This window comes from Anguilla anguilla, chromosome 7 (genome assembly GCF_013347855.1).
Source record: "Anguilla anguilla isolate fAngAng1 chromosome 7, fAngAng1.pri, whole genome shotgun sequence".
Classification (NCBI taxonomy): Eukaryota; Metazoa; Chordata; class Actinopteri; order Anguilliformes; family Anguillidae; genus Anguilla; species Anguilla anguilla.
Window position 1 is genome coordinate 51,295,418 of NC_049207.1, and position 10,816 is coordinate 51,306,233.

General features: G+C 39.5%; 1 protein-coding gene across 17 annotated transcripts in view; it reads left to right on the plus strand.

Annotated features, from left to right (window-relative positions):
- The window catches only part of LOC118231730 (adhesion G protein-coupled receptor L3-like), a 219,281-nt gene extending 210,573 nt beyond the window's left edge, over nt 1-8,708 (plus strand). For 5 of the 17 annotated variants that reach the window (XM_035425857.1, XM_035425861.1, XM_035425858.1 and 2 more), the window contains 3 exons: nt 2,166-2,294; nt 4,742-4,759; nt 6,259-8,708. In XM_035425857.1, coding sequence (XP_035281748.1) covers nt 2,166-2,294; nt 4,742-4,759; nt 6,259-7,073 — 962 coding nt within the window. In that variant the 3' untranslated portion in view covers nt 7,074-8,708. Of the gene's footprint in view, nt 1-2,165; nt 2,295-4,741; nt 4,794-6,258 lie in introns of all 17 variants that reach the window. The other 12 variants (XM_035425864.1, XM_035425865.1, XM_035425866.1 and 9 more) reach the window with 5 other exon arrangements.
- Nucleotides 8,709-10,816: the final 2,108 nt, after the last annotated feature.

Here is a 10,816-nt window from a genome sequence, read left to right on the forward strand (position 1 = left end):
ATTGGTGCCCTGAGATGCCATTTGGTGCGAACAACTGAGTTTCAATTTCAGAAGCAGACGTGATGTATATTTTCAGCAAAACATTAATTAGTCAACAAAAACAATGAAAAAAAACATGCTGAACATGAATAATAATATTAGTAGTAGTAATAATAATAATAATAATGATAATTCTGACATGGACATTATGTACAGTTTTGTTAATATTAACTTACAGCATGAATTGTGGAGGGAAATTGAATTCTGTAAAGTATGGCTCTCCTGCGAGCCATCAGAATGTGCTTAAGCAGCGTGGGCGTACAACTTAGGTTTTAATTATCTCCCGCAAAAACCATTAACCACTGAGCCTACAAAAAAAGCGTTCATAACTGTCTGTGTAAAATGCCATGCATTTAGGAAGAGGATGTACGATGAATTATTGATTTGAGAAATGGAGTCTAGGCGTGCTGCAGTTCCCAAAAAATATATGAAAAATTCTGACAAACTGACAAAAATGTCGGCACAAAGATATATTTGCTTGTATGAGATACCTACCTAAGTACTTAAACCATTTAATCAGACATTGTTTATTGAAGGCAGAACTTAGAGGTCCCTGAAAAGCAGCAGTGTAGTTGCATCAGATGTTTGTTTCTTTTCTTTGACAGATTTAGAGCACACTGCTGAATACTGCAGAAGCAGAACTAATTGCCGTATACTTCTAGCTCAGATGAAAGATGTTCTCAAAAGATAATTCATAGAGTTTGTAGAGGACACTCTAAGGTTGAGGTTAACATGCTTCTAAATATACTTCTAAATATAACTACTAAGGAAGATATTAAATTAGAGCTCTAAAGATTATGTCATGTATTTTAGATACATGAGATGTGAGATATGATATGCCTGAAGTGGTCACTAACCAGAAGTGCAGAAGTACATTCCCGTCTATGCAGAAACATGAAACGATTTTTATGTCTTATAAAATGCTATTACTACGGACACAGATTCTTCTTAAATCATCATCATTATGTTATAACATTTTTTAAATTATCATGTACAGTTTTGTTTGTGAGCTAACAAGCTGGCACTAGCCTTTGGATTCCACTGAGGTATTTATTCACTGAGGTAATTATTTAGCAGACATTGTGAACTGTTATTTAATAGTGAGTTTGGAGACCAGCTCTCCCATTGTTCTTTGAAGAACGCACTGTCATACTTAGCTCCTTGACTCTGTGATGTCTGCAGCTTTTAGCCCGATGTCATAGATAATTAAACTGCCATGCAACGTTCTTCTGATATGCATGAATTCACAGCCTGTGGACTGAATGTAGCAAGGGACCAGGTATTTACTGTTGTGTTGCCAAGTTTGCCTTGTTTGCATAACTGTATTTGATACTGTGCAGCTAGCTAACAAAACGTTTAGTATGTCACATATGCTGAGATTTCATTTGCATCGGAACTATCAGTAATTATTTTGTCTATTAAATATAGAACCTCAGTTTTGTAATAAAGGTTTTGCATCATCAACTTTGGTATGTATTGGCTTGGAATTCTGAATAGGAATTTTGCCATACATACTCGATGTACGACTATGGCACTCAGCAAACCAGAATTATATGCATTTTAAGGTCACTGCAGGAAAGATTCCTTGGTAGGCCAGTGAGATAGACTTGACTTCTCTAGCATTTATATACATTTACACAAATTACAACTCAACAATTTATTAGAACAATAGTGTACCAATTTTCCGCAGAGGGGGAAGAAAAACACTATCATTTCCAAGAGTTCGGTATATCACCGACAGACTTGTGAGAGTTTCCAAATGAAAGAGTTCAGAAATATAACCCTTTTTGTTTCGTGTCGCTTTCTCCGCGTGCGATGTTTCATCCCTTTCGGCTTTTATTATCCGTCTGGATGTGAAGCCGCTGAGGCGCTCGTGCCATGGCCGTTATGACATCAACGGTCGTTAATCTCTCCTGCCGTTCGCTGCCCTGTGCTCGTGAACCAGTTCAGTCCCTTACAGCCTGCTGCTGCTGCTGCTGCTGCTACTGCTGCTGCACTCGAGAAAAAAAAGAATGTGGGAACAGAATGTGTTTGTTGTCATGTTTTCTGCTATATTTTCTCATGGACCACATTTGCCTGATTGATTTGTCTTTGTTTCTTTCCCTGTCTCTGTTTGGCTGCACCAGGAGCCATGGCTAACCATCTTATAACTAACGCGCTGCTGCGTCCCCATGGCACTAACAATCCCTATAACACATTGCTCGGGGAATCGGCCTTCTTTAACAACCCTTCTGTGAGCATGTACAACACGCAAGGTGTGCTGGCTTCTTTTTTCCTTTTTTTATTTTTTATTTTTCTTTCCTTGAGAGTATCGATACGTGCGTTTGGAATCGATGCTTGTGTAGCGGCAGATCAAAGTGCACACGTGTCTATGTGCAGGTTCGCGGGTGAGGGTTATCTGGGCTTCCACGGTCAAGGCGATGCTTCTTTATTCAAGCAAATTATTGTTCAAACCGCTCAATGAGAGCAGGCCAACCGACGGTAAGATTTTCACAACAAGCGCATGCGAATTAAGTAAAATTTCTGAATGAAAAAAAAAAAATCCCTTGAGCTTGCTGGGAGCCAGATATACCTGCATTCACCTGCTGAACTTTTATGTGTGAAGCATCTGTGTTGTGTTTAATGTCTGTCTGTCTACGGATGACTATTCATGAATCCATGTGGTTATACAAATACGCATCTTTATAGGATTACAAAAATAATCTTCAGTTATTTTTTTTATTTATTTTATTTTTTCTTCCGTGCACAACAATTCACACCTAACATGGTGTTAAACTGCATTGCAAAATCGATTTGGAATCACTGGCCTGTGCGTTTATACTGTATCACCTTATCGCTTAAATCAATAGTTCTTGTGCTCTATCTCATCCGTCGTGTCTCCTGGAAGGCACATTGAGCAGTACTAAGCCTTTTTAGCGCACAGTCTTTTTGTTTTTTCTTGTGTTCTACTTAGAAAGTGCCATTTAATTGAAGTGTTTAAATTTGTGAGACTTAAAATTAACTAGGGATAGCAGTGTTCTAAAGCGAGATAAACACTAAAGTTTTTTTTTTTTTCAAAATGTATTAAAAAATATCTGTATTGGGATTGCTATTTCTGGGGGGAAAAAAACTGTCATGAATTTCCATGGCCTTAAAAGCACATATTACATCACGGAAGCAGAACAGTTTGGCCAGGTTAATGTCTACCTGTTCGGTATCGCCGTGGTCGGAAGGGGTGCGAACTCGCCAGACGTTGACCGAGAGAACCCCGGCAGCAAATATCGCGACCCCGAAAACAAGGTGCGCCAGGTATATGAGCAGGGCGCTAAAAACAGAAAAATACAGCCGTGATAAAGATGATGGATTTCCGTTATCACGGCCAGCCCTTCCGCCGCCATGTTTTTTTTAGCTCGTCCAGCGTTCACCGACGCTCAGAGGCGTTGGGAGGACTGGACGGCGGAGTGACATCAGCCCCATTCAACCTTGCCCACGGAGCTTTTATGGCTTAAAGTGATAAAGCATTATCTGGGAAGGCTGGATTGTTGTCTTTTATCTGCGAGATTTGCACTGATTTGGTTAGTGGGGGTTACCTTGGGAGACGCACATTATTGGTGTCATTGCTTGGTGATTTAATTCCATTGCTTTCTCTCAATAGCCAAGGGAAAGCATGTGAAATTGCTTGGTCTCTGAATGCCTGGTTATTTTGCAGTGTGCGAACAAATGTGCACAGAATTGTCCATTAACAATCAGTTCTTATCTTAACCATAGCAATGATCGGAGCAATGATTGTATACAAATGCAAGATACATGTGTGCACATACAGAGCTCAGCTGGTCTCTTGCTTTTTCCACTACTATGGCCAACTTAATTCATATTCAGCATTGATTTGTGCCTTTTTCAGTGCAGTGCATTTCATACAAATATAGAAATATTTAAATCACTCGCAAGACAAACTGAGATTTTGGAAACTAAGCATGTTAATGGTCTATAGGAAATAATAAAACCATACAAAACAGCTACTTGTTTACTGGAAATACTGATCCTTCCCCTGATTTACATGAATACAAATATTGTTAATTTTATAATAACTAAAAAAAAAATGTCAGGCAAACACGTAGAATAGCTCACTGGAAGAGTATTTTTTTTAAAAATGCTATTAAAATAAATTCATAAAACTTAAATTATCAATGGACTATATTAATAAATCTTTTGAACACATTGTTGGGCTGTCAGCCATTTTAAAAAAGCTGAAGAATACATAAATCTTCAGTTCCTACAATAAATGTATTGGAATGGATTCAGTTAAACAAGTGGTGCCAAAACACAGATTTTTAGGTAGCGATGGGAAATTCTAAAGGTCAAATACCATATTATTACAGTTATTGTCACAAGGCAGCAATTTATTCTACGGCCCAACTATTCTCATTTGTGGAGGGGAATTGATTTGATTTTAGAAATACCAATGTCATTCAGTCAAACCAGACAAGGAACGCTGTGATGACAACCCGACAGCACAAAGATGTTTTGTTCAACGGTAAATCTTGTGATTTCTGCTCTGAATTATTCAGATTCTTAAATGTGAAGTTAGGTACTTTTTTTAAACTCACCTGGCTCCACACGTCATCAACCTGTGTGCTTTTATTCATGTTTTTTATACCTGTCATACCTGTCATTGTGAGCTCACTTGTGTTTTTCTTTCCTTTTTCTCCATGCTGTCCTTTAGGGCCCTACAGAGAGACAAGTATGGGAGTAAAACTAAACATTGCATATCAAATGTAATTGACCTCAACTTTCTTTTCACTCTATGCTGATAAAGGGGAAACAACTGTGCAGTGATTGTCTTTTAAAAATTAAACATTTTGAAAAATTTTAAAATAAAAACTTATTTATTGCGTTAAGTGCAGTTGAGAAATGTTCAACATTAAAAATTGTGCTGAGCAACGAGTATGCAGAACGCTGCCTTTCATTTTTTTCGGCATTAAATCTCATTGGACGAAATGCCAGTAGATTGTATATTGTGCATTTATTACATTCTGGATATAAAGATGATCATAGCTGCAGAACATAATCAATTCTTGAGGATCATCAATCCAAGCTGCAATCAATGTCATTTCATCAGTGCACTCCAACTTGTTATTGTCTTTCGGTAATTATGGTAATTAGAAATGCAAGAACGTTTCATCTGATTGCAAAATAATAATAATAACGTGTGTGTGTGTGTGTGTGTGTGTGTGAGAGAGAGAGAGAGAGCTAGGAAGTTATTCAGTTCAAATCTAAAAATTGTTTAATACTAATCACATTCTTTTCAGACTGATTTTAGAAAACATAAGCAGCTTGTGTATGTAAAGTGTGTAATGAATGCACATGTCAATAAAAATGCATATTTAGTACAAGTTAATACATCATTATATTGACAGACTGATTATTAAATAAAGCTAAACAGTTATTATTGTGGCTTTGTCTTAAAAATAGATCAGAGTAGTTCATCAAAATTCAGAAATTGGGATTCTATACTTTCTCTGCATGAGAGAGAACAGAAAGTCATTCTGAATGTTTTAAGTGATTCATGTTTGCCATATAAATGGCCCATATTTACCAAGCTATGGAATAAATTGGACTTTCAGCAAAAATACAAATTCACAGCTATAGTGATCATCATTTGTACATTTTCAAATAAATGCAAATATTTGATCTATCTATCTAAGCTTTGTTAAATAGGGGCCAGTGCAGCTAGTCTAGATATAATTTTATTTTCTCATTTTGACAGTAATAAATAGTATGATTACGTGTTGTTTCTTTGTTGTATTATAAATGTGTCTGCTGTGTTTCTGTATGCTATGTGTTGTCTTGTGTGTCACTATCTGTTAGTCTGATATATTTTATACTTGTTGGTAATATTTGCACTACGCTAGGTTTGTGCATTTACATCTTCAGCATGTACTGCATTAGGTATTATACAATCCACATTGGTTATAGTCATACAACTTTCCATTTGTGATTCTGATGTCATTGTGTTATATCAGCCTGTATATTATGTTTACCTAGTTAAATTAAGATAATTACAAAGGCCAGATGGAAGCTGATTAGCACTGCTTAAGATGATGTCACTAGCAGCCATTAGCATGATTTATTTTGCTTTTAGATTCTTTCCTGTGGCTAGCTAGCGTTAGCCTCGGACAGCCTCCCCCCTTCAAAGCCTCCTCTGGACTGATCTGACATACCTGTGTGCTGTGCTTTCAGAGGGCATCCTGAACAATGCCAGGGACTCAAGTGTCATGGATACTCTACCACTGAATGGTAACCACGGCAACAGCTACAGCATCGCCAGCGGTGAGTACATGAGCGACTGCGTCCAGATCATCGACCGCGGCTACAACCACAAGGAGACCACGCTGGAGAAAAAGATCCTGAAAGAACTCACCTCCAACTACATCCCTTCCTACCTGAACAACCACGAGCAGCGTTCCGCAGAGCAGAACCGAAACCTGATGAACAAGCTGGTCAACAGCGTCAACAACGGCAGCAAGGACGACGGCATCGTCCTGGACGACGTGGCCTCCTTCGGCCACGAGGAGGCCCTGGGCCTTGAGCTGATCCGGGAGGAGTCCAACGCGCCCCTGCTCCCCCAGCGGGCCCCGCCCGGCGACGGCCACCACCACCAGCCCCCCCTCCACTACGCCCGGAGGAGGATCCCGCAGGAGAACAGCGAGAGCTTCTTCCCGCTGCTCACCAACGAGCACACGGAGGAGGCGCCGTCGCCCCACCGGGACTCCCTGTACACCAGCATGCCCGCGCTAACCGGCTCGCCCGGCGCCCAGCCCGCCGGAGGCGCCAAAGACCAGGCGGAGACGCCCGCCGGCAAAACCGCCGACGCCGACGACGTGTACTATAAGAGCATGCCCAACTTGGGCTCCAGGAGCCACGTCCACCAGCTACACACGTACTACCAGCTGGGAAGAGGCAGCAGCGACGGGTTCATCGTCCCTCCCAACAAAGAAGACCTGTCCCCCGAAGATCCCCCTCAAGACCCCCCCCATCTGGTCACCAGCCTATAGACCCTGCTTCAGTCTCCGTGGTGTCCCTGTTTCTGGTTCGACCGTCAACAGTGGTAGACGTTCTGTTTTTTAATTTTCTTCTGTGTTCTGGGGGGGTAAAAACAATTACGGAAAAAAAAAACAAAAAAACAAAATGGACGCCGTTCTAGTGCTGACTGCTAAAGAGAATACATACAACCTGGATGGTTGAATGTATTGATGTGTGTCTTCACCTGACTAGAATACAACGCTTTGAATTGGGGGTTCAGTGTTTTTATTTTTGTTTTGTTTTTTTGTTTTTTGTCAAGGCACCAATCAAGGAGCAGCCTTCTTAAGATCCCATTTCTGCAATGTTTTTTGACAGCCCAAAGGAATTACAAAAACACGGCCCGAAACGTTCCGCCGTTAGCTGAGTGTGTAGAATTTAAAAAAAGAAAAAATGAAAAAAAACAAAAAAAAACTAAATCAAACAATATTTTATTATACTTCTGTATCCATACTGGCTTTTTTAAAATTTCTTCGTACCTGGCGAGCTGCAGCACATTTTGCTGCGATGGTCCCGGAAGTTCGAAAAAAAATTATGTTTTTGAACAAACCAGCGAAGGAACTCTTTATCGTTCATGCTAGAGAGCGTATTTTTTGTTTTTGCTGTAATAATTCCAATTATTAAAAAAAGAGAAGAAAAAACACTAATAACAGAGAATTATATGAAATTTCTATGTAAATGTACAGATACTAGCATTGCACATAATAGTATGCTTTTTTTTTTTGTTCCTTCAGAACTTTTGTCTCTGTAAATGTAGTGGTCGGAGCTTTTTATTTTCGTTGTGCTGGTCTTGCGGGTTTATTCAACCAGTAGAGACATTGTTTCTTCTTCCTTGTTGATTTTTATTATGAAGAATCACTGAACAAAAACACTTTATGAGGATCAATTTCTAGCCAATGTAACCACCAATGTTTTCAAAAAAAATTCTCTTTTTTTATACTATGTAGAGAAAAAAAAAAAAATTTCAGTTTCACAAACCAGGTTAGTGGTAAACTGTTTTGACAAAAAGGTGCTCAGAGGTCATTTTAGAGTAACTTAAACGGGGCTTGTCCTCCAAGACAGACAAGCAGGCACATCTTTGCATTGTAGGCGGAGCCTGTGCATGTCAGACATTCTATATTGATCAGCGCCAGGCTCTTGTAAAGTAAAAAAAATAAACAGAAAAGAAAAAGAGAACATTCGAAATGTTGTACTTATTAAGAGGGAATTTGGAGCGAGTAACCTGGAAATGTCAGTTTTGTTTTTCCTTGACAGGAAAGATATTTATTTATTTGGTTTTTTTCTTCTTTTTTAGATTCAATAATTGAAAACATGGATTTTCTGGTGGTAAAGAATATAGCAACAGATATAGTTTTATTATTATTATGACTTTTATTTATTCATTTTATATGGGTTTCAAATTGAATGACCTCATAACTAATATTTGTTGTAACAGTGAAACTTGTTTGCCAACAAATAAATTCCTGATTAAGATTTACAACATAATTGTTACTAAGGGTTTGTGTTTCTCTGTACATTAAATATGATGTGAATGACTCAGCCTTAAATCCTATGAGCTAAGGGTGTGAGCTAAGGGTGTTTCTGTCTTTAATATTAAAAATGTAAAACTACCCACCGAGAAGTAAACTGTGTTCTTCCTCCTCATCTTCATGTTCCCCCACAAGGAGATGATGTCATTGTAATATAATCTTGCGGTGCACACTGCATTTGTACCCAGCTCACATACTGTCAGAATTACAATACCAAGTGTATTCAGTCTGCACTGTTTCGAAAGAAAAGCAGATGAGATTTCAGTCTGAAAATGGTAGTGTGAAATTAACTTGCAACTTACCTTAAAAAAAAACATCTAAAGCAGCTAATAGCTTCTATTCTGTATTCTTAGAGCAGCTCTACCAAGCCGTAATGTTAGTGATTTAATGTCACCGTTATCTGCATACATTTGATTCTGATTCACGCTGCAAAACGAGCTACAGCAGTGCTACTGAGCATGGTTAGCTCAAAGGTGTGCACCTTCATGTAGTTATTGAAGTGGGAATACCCACCTCTTGAGTTAATGTGAATTCCAGACTTCAAATATTGTTATGAAGTACAAGCGCTTGCATATGAAACAAGATACATGAGAGACATAAGGTGTTTTGATAACAGGCTTATTCCAATCCTTGTGTGACCTTTGACCTCATTATGATCCCATCAGCTGCCTCGCTGAACTCCCAGCATGGGACAACCTGGCAGTGTTCATCTTTGCATTGTGGTCTTAATATTCCAGTAGGAAAGCAATACCCATTCCAAGCCAATTACCCATTCCAGCTCCCCTTGTCCAGGGGCAACTACCATTGTACCATTGCAATGCCATCTGCTATCTGTGGATAGCTAGCCATATGTTGCAGTGTATTGACCTTCAACTAAACACAATTCAGAATCCGCTCTTAGCTGCGCAGTGATTGGCCCCGGTGGAGCACCTATTTTGGTCTCTAATGATCTGAAGCCAGTAGTGTCACGGAGGTGCAGCGAGTAGCACCATCGCTGCACGGCATGTTGGTATCGAATCCCGGCCGAGGACCTTTCTGTGAGGAGCTTGCGTGTTTTCCCTGCTTCCATGTGGCTTTCCTCTGTGTACTGCCATTGCCTCTCACAGTCCAAAGACACGCAGGTCAGGTCCATTAGAGAGTATAAATTGCCCTTGGGGTATGAGTATGTGAGTGAATGTTGTGTGTGCCCTGCGTTATGGATTGGAGACCTGTCCAGGGTATATTCCTGCCTTTCACCGAATGTATGCTGGGATAGGCTCTATATTTGGTGAAAAATATAAATGTTAAATTTAACATAAGGCAGTGTGTGTGACTTTTCTTTTTTTCCACAGTTGTGGTAATTTTTGCCTCAATAATTCAGATACATCTTACAAATAAATGCATGTACTCCTGTATTTGAACCTATACTGAAAAAGTGGAAATCATCCTCTATATGAAAGTAGTGTAGGAACCTAATTTATTTTCTTCTTCTTCTTCTTTTCTCAACACTGACGCCTCCAGTGACTCATACACAGGAATAATTTGTAGCAAAGTAGCACAACAAGTTTCTTTTAATATTTTTGAAGAAGTTTGGTCATTTGACCTATTTGATCGTCGTTCTCAGTTCTTGATCTTCATGCTGAAGACAGGTAAAGGGAGATCTGTCAGAGGTAGAATGGATTATGCTTCACTGCTCGAGGGTCCAGTCAAGCCTGACAGCAGCCAGCCTTCATATCGATTACCAACAGCTCCTGCCAGCCCCTGGTCTTGAAACGTTCACTTTTAGGCAGTAAACTTGATGCAGTTGATAAGCAACAGTTATGAGCAACATTTTGCACCCAACCCAACACCACCCCCCAAGCCTCCCCGCCCCCTCCAAAAAAGCGAATTACATCTACAGTGCCACACAAGCTCATCAGTGCATCAACAGACAGTGTGAACAGTCTACTGTATTGCAGTTATTCTGTAATTTCACATTGTCTGTATCGTCAAATTAAGATTAAAATAAAACTGTTTTCTGTAAATATTGTGACCCGCAAGGCCCATTTTCTTAGAACTACTTCTGCAGTTGCGCAGTTGTTTGTTTGCCTCAGATGCGTCCAACCCCTGACACAATCCGAAAACTAATTTAACTTTAAATCCAAGTGATAACACCGCGGTTTGTACAGTTACATTAATAGCCCTGTGGACAGAACAGATATAACCAAACC